This window comes from Pinus tabuliformis, chromosome 3_1 (assembly GCF_031772625.1).
Source record: "Pinus tabuliformis cultivar Carrire ecotype Pingquan chromosome 3_1, CPIR1, whole genome shotgun sequence".
Lineage (NCBI taxonomy): Eukaryota > Viridiplantae > Streptophyta > Pinopsida > Pinales > Pinaceae > Pinus > Pinus tabuliformis.
The window spans coordinates 305,610,722-305,632,541 of record NC_142301.1 but is presented as its reverse complement, the minus strand read 5'-3'; the positions used below and the strand labels follow the sequence as shown (position 1 = coordinate 305,632,541).

General features: G+C 41.0%; 1 protein-coding gene across 1 annotated transcript; it reads left to right on the top strand.

The window, feature by feature from the left end:
- The first annotated feature begins 775 nt into the window (after positions 1-775).
- Positions 776-3,030, top strand: LOC149187002 (UDP-glycosyltransferase 75C1-like). Its single transcript, XM_089412719.1, has 2 exons — positions 776-1,340; positions 1,437-3,030. Exons 1-2 carry the CDS (start codon positions 857-859, stop codon positions 2,405-2,407), a joined length of 1,455 nt encoding a protein of 484 aa, XP_089268845.1. The 5' UTR covers positions 776-856; the 3' UTR covers positions 2,408-3,030.
- The last annotated feature ends 18,790 nt before the right edge of the window (positions 3,031-21,820 follow it).

Genomic DNA, 21,820 nt, shown 5'->3' with positions numbered 1-21,820 from the left:
TTAAATACTAATATTTATTTTAATTAAAAAAAATAAAAATATCACATTTGGAGAATTAAATCATCCCAAAAAGACATTTGTATCTGCCATATTTTGTCCACTAAACTGATCTAGGCTAGCTCACCTCATTAAATTTCATCCATATTCATAGATTAGAGATTTTTTATTAAAAATAAAAATTTAAATTAAAACTTTTCAATAAATAAATACAAAATCTATGGAAAATACAATTTAATAACATGGGAGACTGTTTTTGTAAATCTAATTTAAATTGCTTGGAAGAACCAGATTGATGTTAAGGTGTAATTTGTTTTAATTACATGTAATCCCGTTTTAATTCCCACTTTCCGAATCAACTTGTGAAATTGCGAGTTGATATATATATATAAATAAATAAATAAAGGGATAAGCCTTTTTTGTGGATTTTTTCATTGCTCGTTTTACAAAATTGTTTTGATTGAAGTGTTTTTTTTTTTTAAATCAGCAGATTGACAGTTCACAAAGCCTGTTTTTCAATGAAACCAAAATTGGGTATGTTTTGGTTTAAGTATTTTAAAAATCAACATATTTTATATTTACCTACCTTTTACAAGGTGTGCTTTTAAATAAATCCTAATTGGTTACGACTTGACTTGGTCAGAGATATCACTACGCAAGAGTGACGACTTCGCGAGACATCATCACCATGAGCTCACAGTTCCGAAGGCATTTACGTAATTGCATAAATCTCAACTTCCTACCGCTATTCTATAAATTTGTTGTGTTGCCTCGCTATGGTTGTGCCTGTGTTGTGTTACGAGAAGTTGTATACCGAATATACAGAAAGGAAATCAGTTGCAGCTCTTGCATTGCAGACATGGAATTGGAGAAGAGAAGTATTAAGGCGCACGTCATGGTATTGTCATACCCAGCAACGGGCCACACGAATCCAATGTTACAGTTCTCCAAGAACATCGCCTCCAGAGGACTGCTCGTCACATTCGTTACATTCAGCTACAATCATCACAAAGTGATACAAGCCAAGGACTCTCTGCGACGACTTAATCTCCCTATACAATTCGAATGCATTCCAGACGGCCTTCCTCAAGACCATACCCTCGATTCAAATATCAACAACGTCGTTTTTAATCATATGCGCAACAACATGGACGGCTCCACATTGGAGAGGCTCATCCACCGACTGAATACCAGAGGGAATGCTCCTCCCGTGTGCTGTATCGTTTATAACCCATTTCTTCCATGGGCTCGACAAGTCGCAAAGAAGATGAATATTCCTCATGCTTTGTTTTGGACACAGTCCACTGCACTTTTCTCCATCTATTATCACTTTAATAATTCAGGTCTCACTCGCTGCTCTCCTCTTACTCTTTAATGCAATAATTTGTATTTGCTGTTATATAATTCTCAAACTATTGTATGCATCTGATGTCACACAGGAGAAAAGTGGGATTCAAGACAAATGGCAGAGAGCGTGAGCGTTGCCATTCCGAGCCTTCCAGAACTGAAATTGGGAGATTTACCTTCGGCATTCACAGAGACAGAGGAAAGACTGCAGATTTATCTCCACCAATTAGACGGTCTCAGCGATGTCTCGTGGGTTCTCGCGAATACCTTTTATGAACTGGAAGCCGAGACGATCGACCTAATGAGATCAAGATTTGGAGTGCCATTTAGCAGCATAGGCCCTTGCATACCCTCCGCTTTTGTCGACGGTCGTAATCCCCACGACGCGCGAGTCGCCGCAGATCCGTGGAAGGCGACGGACAAGGTGCAGGAGTGGCTGGACCAAAAGCCCCCCTCCTCCGTCGTATACATTTCCTTCGGCAGCATCACAGTCATAAACCCGCAGCAAATCCATGAGTTGGCCTTGGGAATTGAAAGCAGCCAACAAAATTTCTTGTGGGTCATCCGGCCTCCTCCCGGGCACGACGACATTACGGGAATTTTTCCTGCAGGCTTCGCGGAGAAAACCCAAAGCCGTGGGCTCGTGGTGAGCTGGTGTGTTCAGCTGGACGTGTTGTCTCATCCGTCTGTGGCTGCTTTTATGAGCCATTGTGGCTGGAACTCCACCCTGGAGGCCTTGAGTTTGGGAGTTCCAGTGCTGACCTTGGGTGTCTGGACCGATCAGACCACCAATTCGAAATTCCTTGCAGATGTGTGGAAGGCGGGAGTGAGAATGAGAAAGGGAGAGGATGGGACTGTGGGAAGGGATGAGATCGAGAGATGTATGAGAATGGCAGTTGACAAGAGGAGTAAAGCGGGAGAAGAACTGCGGAAGAATGCTGTGAAATGGAAACAATTGGCGAAAAGTGCCATGAATGAAGGCGGTTCTTCTGATACAAATTTGAACGAATTTGTTGAAGACGTCGTTTCCAAAGCTACACGATCCTTCCCTCCCCCGTCCTAGGAGAGAGTTAAATTTCATAGCTCGATTTCCACTTAGATAGATAGTTTAATGTCATACACTCTATGGAGGATTGCAGGCTGTTTGGACCATTTGGTGTATACTTTGATTCACAATTTTTTTTAATAAAAAGACGTTGGTTTTGTTAAATGTGAAACCCAATGAAGACTTCGCATAAAAAAAAGTGTTGGTTGTTGTTAAATGACTTCGCATAAAAAAAGTGTTGGTTTTTGTTAAACGACTTCGCATTAGACTTCGGCACACCATCCGGCGCTGACTCTCCAAACACTCCACGTGCGCCAACTTACTACATCACTCCGCATAAAAAAAGTGTTGGTTTTTGTTAAATGACTTCGCATTAGACTTCGGCACACCATCCGGCGCTGACTCTCCAACACTCCACGGCCGCCAACTTACTACATCACTCCACCGTCGCCAACTTACTGCACCGTTTATTGACTTCACTTTACAAAAGGGAACAACATGATCAATTAAAAGTAAATAACACACCCCAACGTGATCAATTAAAAGTAAATAACACACCCATGATTAAAGGCAGCGCCATTATTAGTCCCCGCCGTAGGCGCGGCTGCGACTATTGTAATCCATACGGCTGATGTTAGTATCAGTTGAGCTGTTCGGTTGATTAGGGATAATCAAAGTTTTTAGGCGCATATTAATTTAATATTTTATTTGGTCTTTTTCAAAGTGGGGTGGCAAAACTATAGATTATTATTGATTTGTTTCATATTTTCAAATTGCTCGTAAACATTACTTAAATTAATGCTGGTATTAGTTCAAGACATTAAATGGTAACTGAGGAACATATTTGTATATAACATATCTCTCATAATCAACACACCACAGCACATGTCTTTTTCTCTGATAACCAGCACGCCACAGCACATGTCTCTCTCTCTGATAACCAACATGCCACAGCGCATGTCTCTCTCTCTGATAACCAGCGCGCCACAACACATGTCTCCATGGTAACACATGTCGCTGGCTAGACCTAGACCACATGGGGGTTGCACAGCACATGTTGTTAGACCACATGGCGGTTGCATGTACTAGCCATGTTGTAGGCAGGGAAGCAAAATCCAGCAGATCCATATCCATAGCATGTAGAGAGGCTGAATAAATTGCACATATCCTCAACGTTATCTTATCTCGGCCTCGATAACTAATCCACCTACCAAGCCTGGATAACTAATCCACCTGCCATCTAGGTCGGTCAAGGGTGGAAGGAAATAGAGTTCAACTATCTGACCCGCTACACCCCCGATGTACTTTATTTGATTCCCTCCCAACCACGTAGTCTCTGGTTTTTATTGATGGCCGATGGAGCATCCTTCCCTCAGTAGATTGAACTATAGCAGATATATCTAGTCGATGGTAACAATGGAAAACAAAGGAGTTCAACCGGTGGCGATTTGTTCAAGGGTAGCGACGATCCGTTCAGTGGCTCGTTCAGGCTCCATAACCCTTGCTTCTCCTGCTATTTTACCTAGAGTAGCTCGTGCATCTAAAACCATGGTTATACATACCATTCATACAATGCACAGTTTATGTGTTTGAAAATGAATGCACAGTTTATGTATTTGAAAAGGAAAACGAGCACGTGATTCCAATAAACATCCATCAAATGAAACTCAATTACAAAAGTATGATGGGGTGGATGAAACAACAGTGTACTCACTTGATTGTGAATGAAGTTACATAAACAGTGTAGAATGGTTGAACCATCTGTTAATCAGACCTGATTTATGTATCCCTTATGCATAAAAATAATGTTGCCCCGCTGAAAAGAAATGTGGCCTTTGTCTCCCCTGACAACAGTTTACTAGTATCTAGGAACAAAAAAAGAGAACATGCATGTATCTAGGAACATATAGGTATCTGGTCACATTGAAGCACACTCACTCTTATGCTAATGCTCAAGCATGGGCTAGAATCCATATTCCGCTTGCAATGATGCCAGGCCCTGTTGAAGAGGACACTCTATTGCTTTCAATGCCTAAATAATTTGTGTTCTCACCACTTTACCCCAATCAAGTTTTATCCATCATTGTTAATCGAGTGAAGCATTGTTGTTAATCGAGTGAAGCCGTTTTATCCATTGCTGCTGACCGAGCAAAGTCTAGACGAGGATTTTTGTTGGCATCGATCAAAGTCTGGTTTATTATTGCGATTGTAAGTCGAAGCAACGACCAAAGTCTGGTTTATTATTACTACTGGAAGTCGAAGTAGAATACTGCATACATATCAAAAGGTTTTTTGAATGGTGGAAGGCAAAAGTTACATGATATCTCCATATCCCTGTTTTATATTATGTTATTAATTATTGGAATAAGGAATTTTAACAAGTGGGCAATGCAAGTAAGAATAAAGTTAATAGGTGTTCAATGCAAAAGTCCACATGTTAAGCTGCCTTGAACTTCGAATAAGATTTAATGTTTTAATCTATTAAGTTTTGATAAACTGTAACATTTGCCTTGAACTTCGAATATGATTTTATGTTTTAATTTATTAATTTTTCATAAGCCGTAACATAGGTCTATTGTTCAGAGCAATTGAAGATGCTAGATTGGGATTAACGCTTGGGTATAGCCCTTGGAACTGCAAGGGAAATCGCCTACTTGCGCGAACATCCTCCTAGATGATAATTTAAGTGCAAAGGTTTCTAACTTTGGACTCTCCAAGCTCATCGATCACAAAGGTCATCATAAGCATTCATTGACTAGTGTTTGGGGGAACAAGAGGATACTTGGCTCCAGAATGGCTTGCCAATTTACCCATCACTACTTATGAAATAGTTTTGCTGGAGATCATAAGCGGTAAAAGGAATTTTGATACCTCGACGTCGAGGAAGAAATTCTCAGTGTGGGCGTTTGAGGAATTTGAAAGAGGAAACATTCTAAACATTACAGACGAGAAGCTTGGTAGACATATTAATATTGATAAGGTAATGAGGGCACTTCAATTTAGCTTTTGGTGTATTGAGGAGCAATCCTCACAACGACCGACTATGGGGAAAGTTGTCCAGATGCTGGAGGGGATTTTGCTTATTAACAAATGACCTACTCCTAAATCTTTGGAAACATTTCAAAGCAGTAACATCGGCAATGCTAGTGAACTGCGAATCTCAGCGCTTGCAACACCCAATCCAGTTTCGCCTATCTTGTCTATGAATGACACTTTGTCTTCAAATCTCTCAAAAATACAGAAGACCGACTCTCAAGTAGCACACAACTCTGTCGTCATGGCCACTTAAGTTCTGAAACTTGTGACAAGACAAGTTTTCTTATCATTTCTGTTCAGCCTGCTCGATGGAAGTATCGCTATAACTTAGCTTCTAGACTAATATTCAGCCAAAAATTGTCATGGCCACTTAAGTTAAACTACTATGATTTGTCATTCACATAAATATTTTCCTTAACAGATAATGTCACCAAACCTTAAGGGAATGAATGATTGCAGTGAACTCCATGTCATAGTCCGAATACCTTTGCTCAAGCTCTTTCAACTTGCGGGATTCATAAGTTATGACCCTTCCTTCTTGCATTAAAACTCCTCCTATGCCCTCATGGCAAGCATCTGTACACACTGTGAATTCCTTGTATGGGTTTGCAATTTTCAGCACAGGGGAAGTTGTTAATAGATGTTTCAACTTTTCAAAGTTGCGTTGACATTCTTCTGTCCACCTAAACACTTTTCCTTTCTTTTGCAAGGAAGTGATAGGGTAAGCAATCCTAGAAAATCCTTCAATAAAGCGACAGTAATATCCGGCCAGGCCCATAAAAGACCTAATATCTGCAACATTCTTAGGAACATACCAGTTGATAATGGTTCTGATATTTTCACTGTCCACTGCTAAGCCCTCAGAGGAAATAACATGTCCTAAATATTGAATCTCTTCCTTAAAGAATCACATTTGCTGAATTTAGCATAGAGCTGATTTTCTCTTAGTGTTTGCAACACCATCCAAAGATGCTTCTTATGTTATTCTAGGTTCCTTGAATAAATTAGAAAATCATCTATGAAGATTAAGGCGAACTTATCGAGATAAGCATGAAAAATACCATTCATCGGGGTCATGAATGTGGTTGGAGCGTTGGTAAGACCAAACGGTAAAACAACGAGCTCATAGTGACCATAGCGGGTTCGAAATGTTGTCTTGTGGATATCCTCCTCTTTTATCCTGATCTCGTGATAGCCTAACTGTAAATAAATTTTAGAAAACACGGTAGCGCCCTTCACCTGATCAAACAAGTTGTTAATTCTTGGTAGAGGATACTTGTTTTTAACAATCAATGTGTTCAGTTATCGATAGTCGATGCACAACCGGAAGGTATTGTATTTCTTCTTTACGAATAACATTGGGGTTCCCCAAGGGGACACACTTGGTCGAATATATCCTTTCTCGAGTAACTCTTGTAATTGTAGTTTTAATTCTGTTAACTCATGGATACTCATACGATAAGGCGCTTTCGATACCAACGCTGCTCCCGGAACCAGCTCTATGGTAAAATCTACATTTCTCTTGGGTGGTAATCTCAATATCTCCTCCGGAGATACATCTACAAATTCTTGTATTACTGGTATGTTTTCTAGAGTTGTTATTTTATCTTTAGAATTAGTATATCCAACCTATACTGCATAGATTTAACAACCTTTCCGCTCACTTTTTTAATTGGTTGGCTGTGATGGGTCGCAACTTTATACCTCTCTGAATACCTTACATAATTTGCCTATTTCCTTCATCAGTAAGGAAACTAATAATATTTTCCTTACAATTTACTACGGACCAATGCTTCTCCAGCTAGTCCATACCAATTAAAACATAATAAGAACCCAAGGGTAGTATGTTTAATGTCACTTTAACTTGTTGTCCTTCTATTTCAATAGGGCGGTTTTCTATTTTAGCAACCACCCTATGCTTTGCCCCAGTGGCCAATTGTACTAACCAAGGATTTTTAAATTTAATACTTTGTAAACGACATAACTCAACTACCTTACGATTAATGTATCTCAAACTGGCACCGAGGTCTATTAAAACTGAGACATAGTGATTAGCTAGTTTACCTTCAAACTCCACCATTGTCGATTGATACTCTGCTTGATGATCTTCCAAAGCAGCGTTGATTCGTGGAATATTCCTTGCCACCTCCCCAACCCTAGAGGCTTCTTGGAGATTAGCAGTTGGTTCCACTCTGGTATGTTGAGGGAAATTTTTATAATAGTGGGGATCCCCACAGCCATAACATTGCAGAGGAGACTTTGATGGTTGGTTTAAGTCCAGCTTGCTTGATGCTTCCATTTGTCTATTTTCATTCAACATCTGATTCTTCTGCTGATTCTTTCCAAGTGGTCCATTCAATTGTTTTTTGTGTATCCCTCTATTTCCAACAACTTTAACATTCCTTGAATTTTGGAAATTTTTCTGTCCTTTATTATTTGGCCACCCTTTCCTAGATTCCTAGTTTTGCTTCATCTGTTGGTAACATATTCGAGCCTTCCGGATGGCCTCATCCATGATCTTCGGATTGTCAAATTCCATCTTCTCCTTCATGAATGCTAGTGGACTGCTAGTAAAACACTGCACCTTGGACTTCTCCTCTCAGATATAAGGAACATATCTTAACAATGAAGTAAATTTCGTGATAAATTCGTCCATTGTCTATTGTCCCAACCTCAAGTCATGGAATTATTTTTCTTTTTCATCGTAAAAACGTTTTGTTAAATATTTATCCTTAGAATGTTTCTAAAAAAATTTCCATGTCACTTCTTATTCATCGATCCCTCGTACTATTTTAATTTCCTCCCACTAGAGTGTAGCTTTGCTTTGTAACTGGTAAATTCCTAATCTAGCCTTAAGAGTGTCATCATAGTTGTAGATTTGAAAATATTTATTCATGTTAATCAACCACGCTTCAATGACCTCTTCCTTCTCTCCATCAAATGTTGGAGGTTTGATTTTTTTAAATTCCCCTTGGAGCTCTACTTTTTGCTTTTTATTTACTCTGCCACCTGAGGCATTTTCAGATTCTTCCTCATTTTCAATTGACCCTCCTTCAACCTCCAGGTGTTCCTCCCCCTGCCGCTACATCTCAGCCCTGTTTTCGTTTTCTAGACTGGGATTCATATGTCATTGATTCTGCCTATCCAACAGACTCTTCATAATTATCTCCTGCTCGAGCCTCAATCTTTCATTATCAACTCTCAAATTTGTCATTTCAACTCACGGTTGTTGGATTGTGTCCATTAAAAGTTCATTTGTAATAGGATTATTTTGACCCAACTCGACCCACATTTCCGAGTGAGATCCGAACCCAACTCCTCTTGATGATTGCCCTAGTGGGGTGACTCTCGCTTCTCTTCTCATGTTGTTATGCTACTTCTCTCTATGTAACAATAACACTTTTGTTAAAACCATAGCACTTCTATTAATTCTCAATCGCCCATTCAGGCCTCAACTTTGTAGCCTGGCTCTAATACCAACTGAAACACTCGTCCATACTCAAGTTAAAATAAAAAAATACAAAAAGGAACAATATGATCAAATAACACACACCAATGATTAAAGGCAACACCATTATTTTAAAATAAACCATCTTAATAACTTTATAGTGGATATTGGTTGGTTTAGGTTAGTCGAGTGTGTTGAAAATGCAACAAGATGATGTAGCTTAGTGGAAAGGAGTCGCCTTCACTAAGTGGGCCCACAGGCTATTTTTGGCGCAAAGTCTATTTTTAGACATATGGATCATGGTTTATGAGTTGCAGGATGTTGTTTATGGATGATTGGTCATGTTGGGAAAAATAGATGGACTTCTATTTTTGGTTCACAGCGGAGTGATCAGAGTCTATTTTTAGACTGCCAGGCTAAAAATAGAAACAGTCAAATATTATTAGCCCTTAGTAATATTTGGACTATAAACATTATCTTATCCTCTTGGAGCACTTCAGTTTGAGCTACAGATGTGGCACATGCAGCTGTCAGAAGGAAATACGCTTTTCTTATGGGTCAGTTGAGCTATTGCATGCAGGACTTCAGTTAGAACTCACGTGGTTGAGTTTTGGTGGAGTTGATGGAGTTGTGTTCAGTTTGACTTAGTTGAACTAGTTGTATTTAGTCTAACTAAAGAATACACTAGTGATGAGTTGTGTGAATTAAATATTAATTAATTCACTAATTATTAACTCATAAAGAAACTAAAGAATACATCAGTTAACTCAGTGCATGGACAGTTCAATAGAGACAGGTGTTAGAGGTAAGTGAAAGGGTGAGTTGTGACTATCAGTTGTGCATGAGATTTTTCACATGCATGGATTTGAGTAATGCCAATGAGGATTGCGCAGTGTGGGCCAATACCAAGGCAATTGTAGCTTGTGCTCACGTGATTTTCACTAGGAATTGTGCAGTGGAGGCAGGCAAAGCAGTGGAGGAGATTTGAACCTGTGATTGATTCAGATCTGAGCTAGTTTTGTGTGTAACAGGTGGAGAGAGTACTGGATACTTGTGAGGAGTATTGTACTATGTATTGTTACATGTTCTCAATCATTATAATATACAGATAGTGTGGGGTTTTTAGCTGTATTCTTTTCCCGGGTTACATACTGTGTTAATGTGCACATGCAATTGATGTTTCATTGTTTTTGATGCTGCTAAATTGATGATCAACGTAGAGGAGGTTATGTATTATGCATATATTCCACAATAGTGTATAATCGGGATAATCTCTGTGAATAAGTGTTTATTATTCAAAATTTATACATGGTATCAGAGCTGGTTTATTTGTAGAAAAAGTTCTACAGGATATCAAAGCGAGGATTGATCATCAGATCTATTATTCAAAAAGTGTTTACATTTTATTTCTTCAAGTAGAGTCTGTAATCGGGCCAGGTAACTTCTGGATTCATCCTTCTTTTGGAAGGTGAGATATCCGGTGAATGCCCATACAGTCAATCTCTATACGAGAAATACTTTGTTCTCACAAATTTTAGATCAGAGGCGGTTAAGTTTGGAGCTGGTGGAATTCGCATTTGCAGCAGTGTTTTCTTGGTGTCAAAGTTGAAATGTCTTTCAACGGATTGCGATTGGAGTATTCTCTTGAAGGTAGCTCGCACTATATTGCATGGAAAGACATGATGGAGGCGGTGTTAGATGATAATGGGTTGAAGGATTTCATAAAGGCTGAGGTCCCAAAACTTACTGATGCTGCTGAAGCTGTGGTTTGGCAAAAGAAGACAGCAAAGTGTCGAAGGATTCTGTTGGAGGGTGTGAAGGATCACATTGTGTCTAGCTTGCATGGAAAGGCTTCTCCATACTTGATGTGGAAAGCGTTGACAGATCTATTCCAAATAAAGAGCGATCAGAGGAAGCTGGCGCTCAAGGATAAACTCAGAAACATTAAGTGTGAGAATGGAGACAGTATGACCAGGTATCTCACGAAGTTCGCACAATGTCGGGATGAGCTGGGAAGTGTGGGGGTGACTGTTGATGATGAGGACTTGGTGAGCTTGGCTCTCCTTGGTCTTCTAAAGAGTTGGCATTCCTATCAGGACTCTGTCAATGGTCGGGAGAAATTGCCAGGATGGGAGAGACTTTGGTCAGATCTAAGAGGAGATTAGACAGAGCACCAGATACATTTCTTCATCCATGCATGATGAGGAGAACTGTGCCTTAGCGAGTAAGGTGAAGAAGGGGAAGGAGAAGGGTTCTCTTTCCGATTCCAGTTCTTCCAATGATGGGAAGAAGGTTGACAAGTCGAAGGTGAGATGCTTTCGTTGTCATGAGTTGGGCCATTATGCTACTAATTGCCCAAAGAAGAAATCCAAGAAGGGATTCGGGGAAGGATCTGAAGGTGAGGCACTTGCTTCACAGTTCGAGTTGGATTTCACACTCTTTGCATGCATGGTTTCATCCATGGTGGGAAGTGGTTGGTTTCTTGACAGTGGAGCTTCTTTCCACATGATCGGTGACAAGACTTTGTTCAGTACTTTAGAGGAGAAAGATCTCCAGATACTCATAGGGATGGGTAATGATGAGAAGTATAGTGTCTCAGGTGTAAGCACGATTATTTTTCAGAGGGAGCATGGAGCTTGCCTTACCTTGAGCGATGTCAAGTATGTACCAGGACTGATGAGAAACTTGGTGTCGATCGCAATACTGGAAGACAGAGGCTATGATGTAGTCTTCAGTAAGGGAAAGGTTTTCCTTAGACACATCATCACTAGACAGGTGAAGCAGATTGGTTCACGGGTAAAGAACCTATATGCTCTTGAGGTTTAAGATGCACGCAAAGCCTTGAGCAGCAAGGCAACTGATGGAGACTTGGTGGTTGAGAGAGAGCGTATATTACCTTTCAACATGCAGAGCCAGAAGAAGTCTCAGACGATTGTGGAGGAGCCACGATTGGTGCAACAGCTTCAGGAGGTTGTGGAGCAGCCACAACAAGGGAAGCTGAGAGGAGATCGAGTAGAGACATCTACTCATGCAGAGACCTCCAGTAGGGGGAAACTTCATGTTATGCTCTTAACCTGCAAAAAGATACCCAAATACAAAATATGCGAAGGAAGATACCCAGAACATAGAATAGTGAGAGACAACAGCAAGTATTTTATTATTCAAAAAGCAATGTTCACTGGCCTCTTCGAGGGGGCAACCTCCAATAGAGTAGAGCTCGATACAAAAATAAGACACGATGCTCCTCGCAGGGAGTCTCTATCCTTTATATATGACTCATACATGCAATACCATGGATCAATACCATGGGTTATATTAATACCATCTATCTAATACCATGGCCCATTTGCAACTAACTGTGGTCCTGTCATTAATTGTGGGTTAACCACTTACAATTATTAATATGGGCTTTATTGACTTTTTACTATGACTCGATCCCACTACATAAATAAGGGGGTTAGGGTGGGACCCTAACATGCCCTCCCCCTTAAGAATAGCCTTTTACCCAAGGCTGAAGCTGCGGAAACTGCTGAAGAATAGTGGCTGGTTCCCAAGTTGCATCTTCAGGAGAGGTGTCTTTCCACTTGACGAAAACTTCCCTAATCATGCAGCCACGCAGGTGCCTTTCTCGTGTGTCTAGGACCTGTTCAGGTTGGAGCCAGATTGACCCTTCCTCATCCAATTCAGGTAGACTGGTTTGAATTCTGCAATTGTTCCTAATCACTTTCTTGAGGCATGAGACATGGAAAACTGGATAGATTTTTGCAGTAGGCAGCAAAGCCAGCTTGTAGGCTACTTCTCCAATGCGTTGAAGTACTTGATATGGTCCATATAATTTTGGAGATAGTTTCTAACAACCCTTGTCTTTGAGTGATGTTTGCTTATATGGTTGTAGCCTCAAAAAAACCTGATCCCCTTCTTGAAATTGGCGCTCTGAGCGATGCTAGTCTACCTGTTGCTTCATGCGGTTTTGAGCTTGATGAAGATTCTCTCTAAGATGGGCGAGCATGGTTGTGTGGTTTTGTAGGAGTTGATCCACTGCTTGTACCTTTGAGCACCCCTTGATATAAGAAGTAGGAGAAGGAGGGAGTTGACCATATACTGCTTCATAGGGAGTCATTTTGGTGGTGGCATGATAGTTGGTGTTATACCACCATTCAGCCAGAGGTAACCACTGTACCCAAAGATGTTGCTTTTCTGAAGTGAAACACCTAAGGTAGGTTTCCAGACATTTGTTGACGGCTTCAGTTTGACCATCTGTTTGTGGATGATAAGAAGTACTGAGTTTTAGTTGGGTGCCTTGTAGCCTGAAGAGTTCCTACCAAAAATTACTGGTGAAGATCGGGTCACGATCGGACACAATAGAAGTGGGCATGCCATGCAATTTGAAGATCTGATCCATGAAAGATTGAGCGACCAAAGTCGGTGTAAACAGGTGGGGTAGGGTGCAGAAATGAGCATACTTCGAAAGTCTGTCCACAACCACCATGATGACTGACTTGTTTCTTGACTTTGGAAGACCTGTAATGAAATCCATAGAAACCTCCGTCCATATTGCTGCTGGGATAGGCAACGGTTGTAATGTGCCTGGTGCTTTGACGGTCTCCCCTTTGTGGCGTTGATAGACATCGCATTCTGCTGCAAAAGTAAGGATGTCCTTTTTCATGCCTGTCCAAAAAAATGATCTTCTGGTGCGAGCATACGTCTTCTGAAAGCCTGAATGTCCTGCAATGGGGGATGAGTGCAATTCTGCTAAAATGCGACTTTTGAGGGTGAATGTTGGTGATATTACGACTTTTTCCCTGTAGCGAAGAATCTCATCCTACCACGAGTAGCCCTTGGTGGAATTTGGATCCGCCTGCAATTGAGAAATGAGTTGGGAGATCCCGGGATGTGAAAACCATTCCCTACGAGCCTCTTCAATCCATTTTGGAATGGGAAGGGAAATTTCTAACAGGGTACTTCCCTCCTCAAATTGGCGAGATAATGCATCTGCTACACTATTTTCTTGTCCTTTTTTGTAAATGATCTCATAATCATATCCCAGCATTTTGGCGAGCCATTTATTTTGTTGTGGGGAGGATAGGCATTGCTCCAAAAAATATTTAAGACTGTGATGGTATGTGCGGATTTGGAAACGTCACCCCAATAAGTAAGGTCGCCAGGTCTCTACTACATGTAAAATGGCCATCATTTCCTTCTCATATGTAGATTGGCCTAGATTCTTCCCACTTAGTTGTTGGCTTGTGAATGCCAAAGGTCGCCCTTCCTACATTAAGACCACCCCAATACCCGTACCTGAAGCATCACATTCAATGACAAAAGATTTGGTGAAGTCAGGGAGTGCTAATACTGGAGTGGAACAAATGGAATTTTTGAGATCTATAAATGCTTGTTGTGCATCCTCATTCCAGAAGAATGAATTTTTTTTCAAGAGTTTAGTGAGGGGCTTCGCTATGCGACCATAATTGCGGACAAATTTGCGATAATAGCCTGTGAGACCCAAAAATCCTCTCAGGCTCTTCAAGGTCTTAGGTTGAGGCCAATCCTGCATTGCCTGGATCTTTTTGGGGTCCACCTTGACACCTTCACGCCCCACAATGTGGCCCAAATACTCAACTTCTTCCATGCCAAGCAAACACTTGGACATCTTAACAAATAATTTATGCTTGCGGAGTAGTTGCAAGAGTAGATCTACATGCTGAAGATGTGTGGCCCAAGTGCAACTATAGATGAGGATGTCATCGAAGAAGACAAGGACAAATTTCTTGAGATATGGTTTGAGAAGGTGGTTCATAAGGCTATGAAAGGTAGATGGGGCATTACAAAGACCAAATGGCATGACCAGGAACTCATAATGGCCTTCATGAGTTCGGAAAGCAATCTTTGGAATGTTGATTTCCTTCATGCGAATTTGGTGGTAGCCTGAGCGAAGATCCAGCTTAGAGAAGAATTGAGCCCCATTGAGTTCATCCAGCAAATCATCAACCACCGGGATGGGAAATTTATCTTTGACTGTCAACTTATTGAGGTCCCTGAAGTTTGGACACATCTACCACTCCCCATCTTTCTTGAGCACCATGACCACCGGTGATGAATAAGGACTAATGCTGGGACGAATGACACCTGCTTCCAAAAGTTCCTTGATTATTTTTTCTATTTCATTCTTTTGGGTGAACGGATATTTGTATGGGCGCACATTTGGGGGTTGGGCCCCTGGAACCAAGGTGATGCTATGATCATGTTCCCCTCTCGAGGGTGGAAGCTCATGAGGCTTTTCAAAGACCGACAGATGGTTATTTAAAATCTGTTGCATCTCAGGATGAATCGGCAGAGACTTGGTTTCGACTGCCTGGATGGCATTAAATTGAGCTATAACTCCATGATGGCCCTTTTTTAGCAATTTTTCCATCCTATGCGAGCTGATGATAGAGGGAGCTCCCGCCTGGAGTCCACGGAGGGTATCTGTGGAGTTGTTCTGCTTAAAACTCATATATAACTCCTGGAAATCCATTGTGATTGCCCCAAGGGTGCGAAGCCATTCAGCACTGAGGACAATGTCGCACCGTCCCATGTGTATGGCAAACATGTGGGTCTTCAACTGATAATCCCCCATTTGAAGTTTGACATTTTCACATCAACCTTCACATTTCATTGTGCCCCCATCCGCAATTTGGACTTGGAAGTTAGAAACTGCTCGTACAAAACAATGCACTGCTTCCGCGACTTTTTGATGGATGGAATTATGTGTACTTCCACTATCAATCAAGACTACTATTGGGCGATGTTTAATAAAATCTCTGATTTTGAGAGTTTGAGGTGAAGAAATCCCGGCCAAAGCATGCAGTGAAATAACGAGTTCGCTAGGTACATTGTCCTTTGGGTTGTCCTCTTCTACCGCCTCATGTTCCTCCAATGGTGGATCTTCCTCCGATGAGCTGTAATCAGTGGCATCAATTTGAAAAAAAATTGGCTCCTTGCATTTATGACCTGGGGAGTATTTTTCATCACAATAGTAACATAATCCTTGCTTTCTTCTTTCAGCCATTTCTACAGGTGACACCTTTTGAACCTTAAGTGTTTGAGTCATGTTGTGAGCCTGTGGGGGGCGACCCTTAGCTGTGAAATTTGGGCGACTGTACTGGGCTGCTAACGCATGTTCCACGTTACGAGCTACCTTGCAAGCCTCCGTCCATGTGGGAGGGTGGTGCAGTAGGATGTGGGCTTTTATGGCTTCTTTAAGACCGCTGATAAAACATTCCATGTAGAACACATCTGAGAGACCCCTAGTGTGGAAGGCTAAGGCTTCAAAGGCTGTAACATATTCATCCACTGTGCCAGTCTGTCGGAGCTTAGTAAAACGACCCAGAAAAGAAGATTCCTGGTCAAAGCGGTCTGTAAGAGCTTTTTTGAAGGTGGTCCAAGTCACAAGAGGTCCATTGCAACGTTGATGCCATTCCCACCATTGCCACCTTTCAGTGTCCAAGTACATGCTCCCCACCATAAGTTGAGTCTCATTATCTAAGATGTTATTCAGATTGAAATACTGCTCCATTTGTGCTATCCATGCTGCCGGGTGAGAACCATCAAATTTATGCATATCCAACTTGGGAGGTCGCGGACGGGATTGTTGGTGCGGGCCCCAGAGGTGAAGAGAGTGGCTAGACTCACCCTCACTGTGTCCATTGCCAATATACACCTCCTCGTGGGCTTCCTCCTTGCCCTTCGGGATTATGCTAGTTAGTCTGTCAAGCTGAAGTTGGAGGGATTGCAAGGTTTGTTCTAGTTTGTCCATCCTCTCATTGGCCATAGCTTGAGCTCTAGTTTCTACCATGCACCGACCTGATGTTCTTGAAATTTGGGACCACCCAAAAAAAAAAAAATTCACTAAGAATTGAATGGTACCACCGTGCTTAACTCGTCGTCCTGATTCTGATGGGCTAGATCACCAATAAGCGCCCCGGAAGATCTCAGACTCCTAACAGAGTTTTACTCCTTCCTTAGGAATACTGCAGTAACCGAATCCTCAAAATGTCAATGCTGCCAAAAGTCCTGCGAAAATCATGCCCCGGTATAGGAACCCCACACAACTACTTCAGATTTGGTGGATCTGAGAGATCTGAATGGTGGATCAGATAGCTCTAAGCGGTGGAATATATTGCTGCTGTGGATCTAATGGATCTAATAGATCGGAATGGCTGGTCGGAACTGCGGGACTGATGTCTGCTGCTGCTGCACCCCTTTGCACGAGTGGATCTGGCAGAGATGATGCGTGATCCCAAGATAGAAAAGGGAACTATGGTCTCGAGGAGTGTCAAGTGCTACAGATCGCAATATACATAAGGGTCTGATAGTGGTACTCGACCCAATGTTTCAGGGCTCTAACTAAGGAGGATCAACCGTACCCTTAGCCGTACAACCCGACTACCCTATCGTACGGGCGAGTAATCTCTCCGAGTGTTGTTCTCGGTGTACTGTAGCAGCAAGACGGTCGACAGTTTATCTATGGCGAGGTTGTAGAGGAGCTAAGGGGCTTCCGATATACCCAGAAGGTACTTGGAAGAGAGTCCGTACATGGTTCTGTCTAATGCGCTACTACTCGAAGGGGTACTGACAGGGGTTACAAGGGAGTCCAACAAGCGTGACTGCCTCTTGTATTTCCTGCATGCATGCCTCCCCAAATCCGCAGGTTTATGCGCTCAACGACAGATCTTGTGGTTTAAAGACGCCGGAACATGTCTCTAGCCAAAAAAAAAAATGCTAAGAAATGGAGATCCCACCGGCCCTGGAAAGTGCTCTGATACCACTTGTTATGCTCTTAACCTGCAAAAAAATACCCAAATACAGAATATAAGAAGGAAGATACCCAGAACATAGAATAGTGAGAGACAACAGCAAGTATTTTATTATTCAGAAAGTAATGTTCACTTGCCTCTTCGAGGGGGAAACCTCCAATAGAGCAAAGCTCGATACAAAAATAAGACACGATGCTCCTCGCAGGGAGTCTCTATCCTTTATATATGACTCATACATGCAATACCATGGATCAATACCATGTGTTTTATTAATACCATCTATCTAATACCATGGTCCATTTGAAACTAACTGTGGTCTTGTCATTAATTGTGGGTTAACCACTTACAATTATTAATATGGGCTTTATTGACTCTTTACTATGACTTGATGCCACTACATAAATAAGGGGGTTAGGGTGGGACCCTAACACTTCGAGCCAGGTGGGTTGAGGGATCACATGCAGCCATACCTCCAGGTAGGAGGTGGGGTGATGTGGATTGATCGTCCCAAGGAGGAGGGGCAAGATCCTTGAGGTACCCAACCTCTTGGATGAGACCTTGCTATGGGAGCCCCGATGTCGAGTAGCAGGAGCTGACTGATTGGGTAGAGACAGATGTGGATGGAGCGGCAGAGAGAGCGACAGTGTAGGGAATCCCAGGACAGCGCATAGCTAGTAGGCTGCAGCAATGCGAGAGGCACAAGTGTTTTGCACAGTGCTAGGTGGCACAGAGAGGTGTGCAATGGTGCGAGATGCATGGAGATGTTGTAGTAGCGCAGATGTCAGAGAGGGAGCACTTGTCAGCAAAAGGTAGAGCTTCAGCATCAGAGTATGTTCCTAGCCCAATAGAGTGGTCAGTTGGGAGTGTTTTTGTTCCAAGTTTTGTTGGAGCAAGTGGACCGGGAAAATGTGTTTCATGCAGAACATTACAGAGGTAGGATAGGGGTTGTAGATAATCCATATCTTGTTGAGATGGAGTGTTGAAAATGAAACAAGATGATGTAGCTTAGTGGAAAGGAGTCGTCTTCATTAAGTGGGCCTGCAGGCTATTTTTGGCGCAAAGTCTATTTTTAGACTATGTCTATTTTTTGACATATGGATCATGGCCTATGAGTTGCAGGATGCTGTTTATGGATGATTGGTCATGTTGGGAAAAATAGATGGACTTCTATTTTTGGTTCACAGTTGAGTGATCAGAGTCTATTTTTAGACTGCCAGGCTAAAAATAGAAACAGTCAAATATTATTAGCCCTTAGTAATATTTGGACTATAAACATTATCTTATCCTCTTGGAGCACTTCAGTTTGAGCTACAAATGTGGCACATGTAGCTGTCAGAAGGAAATATGCTTTTCTTATGGGTCAGTTGAGCTATTGGATGCAGGACTTCAGTTAGAACTCATGTGGTTGGGTTTTGGTGGAGTTGATGGAGTTGTGTTCAGTTTGACTTAGTTGAACTAGTTGTATTTAGTCTAACTAAAGAATACACTAGTGATGAGTTGTGTGAATTAAATATTAATTAATTCACTAATTATTAACTCATAAAGAAACTAAAGAATACATCAGTTAACTCAGTGCATGGACAGTTCAACATAGACAAGTGTTAGAGGTAAGTGAAAGGGTGAGTTGTGACTATCAGTTGTGCATGAGATTTTGCACATGCATGGATTTGAGTAATGCCAATGAGGATTGCATAGTGTGGGCCAATACCAAGGCAATTGTAGCTTGTGCTCACGTGATTTTCACTAGGCATTGTGCAGTGGAGGCAGGCAAAGCAGTGGAGGAGATTTGAACTTGTGATTGATTCAGATCTGAGCTAGTGTTGTGTGTAACAGGTGGAGATAGTACTGGATACTTGTGAGGAGTATTGTACTATGTATTGTTACATGTTCTCAATCATTATAATATACAGATAGTGTGGGGTTTTCAGCTGTATGCTTTCCCCGGGTTACATACTGTGTTAATGTGTGCATGCGATTGATGTTTCATTGTTTTTGATGCTGCTAAATTGATGATCAACGTAGAGGAGGTTATGTATTATGCATGTATTCCGCAATAGTGTATAATCGAGATAATATCTGTGAATAAGTGTTTATTATTCAAAATTTCTACAGGGTGGAACACATAACATCGTCCGACCCCTTAACATTGCATATAAGCACATTATTAAATTTCATGGGCAGCCATGCATTAGTCCTAGTCTAAGGTTATTACTATTATATGTTTCACTTCTAGTATAATAACAAGATTATATGTTTAAGTTCTTGTACATTATGTTGAACTATTTGGAAACTTCTTGAATCCCTTATGACTATCGTGCGTTGAAAACTTGGGCTTTTTCATGTTGTTGATTAGCAATTTGATCAATGACTCTACTGAATGGGAGGGTGGTTAGGGTACTACCCCCTCCTAAACCCTCGTTTGAGTTTCCATTTGGCTTCTGCTTCGGAGGATGGTGCCGCTCTACAAACTGAATTGTTCGTCCCCTACTATGGATGTAATCGCTTCAACTCTGGTACCACAAGCTCATCTTATCCTTAGGTAAGCTTTTAAAAACTTGTTACCACCCAGGTATCGGATTATCTAGTATTCGGATTACTATCTGATGGCCAGACTAACAGGTACTGCCAGCATAATCCTATCTCGTTTTCTTTATCAAACCTTAATCTTATGAGGTCACGGTGTTACTTTCACATACACCAATCCTAACAGTCCCTGTCATATAGTACCTACTATAGGATTTTGCTATTAACTTGCCATAAACTCCTACTATTTTTCTTTGTCTTTGTACTTACAAATCTTCATATAAGAAACAAAATGCATACAAGTAATACTCCAACCATACAATAATACCCAAAACAAATATTAATTGTCAACATCTATAAAATACTTATCTGCTTTACAATAGCCTGGAAAACTCAATCAGAAGAGAACCCTCCACCATTCCAATGAGATTAGCAATGATGTTTGAATCTCTACCTGAGCTTTCCAACTACCATAGCAGTCCCCAACTGGGTCAAATTTGTAGACCTCAAAACCCATTCAAAGTCCAGTCCAAAGTTATTTGTATGGAGTATTCCACTGGGTCCATCCCAACTCAGGAAATTCCCTCCACCTATAGCATACAGTTGCACCTTCTTGGTTTGATCCTCGAAAAAATTGGAAAAATCAAGAACCCCCTTCCTCTCTACTGAGATCCATTTATCTCCAAGGAGAGGAAACTAAGAATCATAACTGCTTAATTGTTTGGTAGTTAGAGAACATTGTTCAGGGTCTCTCCCTTTTGAGTTTCAAGTCATATCTATATAACTATCAACATGTATAATTTCATACATACATAAATATATATTTATAAGAAAATCAAATAATTTTCTTTCCTTTTAGTTTCACAGGATTTCCTCTTAAGCCCAGATATAAAAATCTCATAACAAGGTAATTGACCAGAATTATAGTAAAAAAATATATATTACCAAATACTATATATCATGGTGTGACAAAATTAGAATTCTAGAGCTACCCTCATATATAAATTTGTAATCTCTCCCTTGCCTAAGCAATGCAAAGTCTTCCATGAATAATGGAAATCTGTGATGTTCTCCATTCTTGTCTCTATCTTGTGTTCTCCATTTGTGCTATAGTCTTTTGAATAGATCTCTATTGTGTGTGCTCTATCCTTCTAAACACATCAACTGGTATTAGAGTCGAGGGAGATCTACTCGACGGTGCAAGAAAACATGTGATTCATCAGTTCAATACTCAGCATGCTTGGTGTCTTTGGAAAATTCGTCATCAATTTGATTCCTAGCAGATGTTCTTATAGTGTCGAGTATCGACTGAGGTTCTGTTGGTCAATCTTTTATTTTCAATGAGATTGAATATCCGCGAAATTATCTACTGAGAATTTTTCATTCCCACAGAGTCTCATCAGGTTCTTGTGGTGGAATTTCATTTTTCAAGTCATCAAGCTGAGTCTTTGCAGGGATTTGCAGCGGCAAAGATTATAGAGCACTGGTGTGGAAGGTGAAAGACGGTGGTTATGTTCCTAGCATAGGACGAAGGTAATTTATAGTTATATTCCATTCCTGGAAAGTTAGTATTTTTTTTCATGGTACATGAAATTAAAGGACGTGGGAAAATTATGGTTATATAATTAA

Bases quoted from the DNA above. Each gene is read 5' to 3' on its own strand.
- LOC149187002 (XM_089412719.1), top strand. From the start codon at position 857: ATGGAATTGGAGAAGAGAAGTATTAAGGCGCACGTCATGGTATTGTCA. The intron at 1,341-1,436 runs GTCTCACTCGCT...GATGTCACACAG, and splicing joins TTATCACTTTAATAATTCAG to GAGAAAAGTGGGATTCAAGA.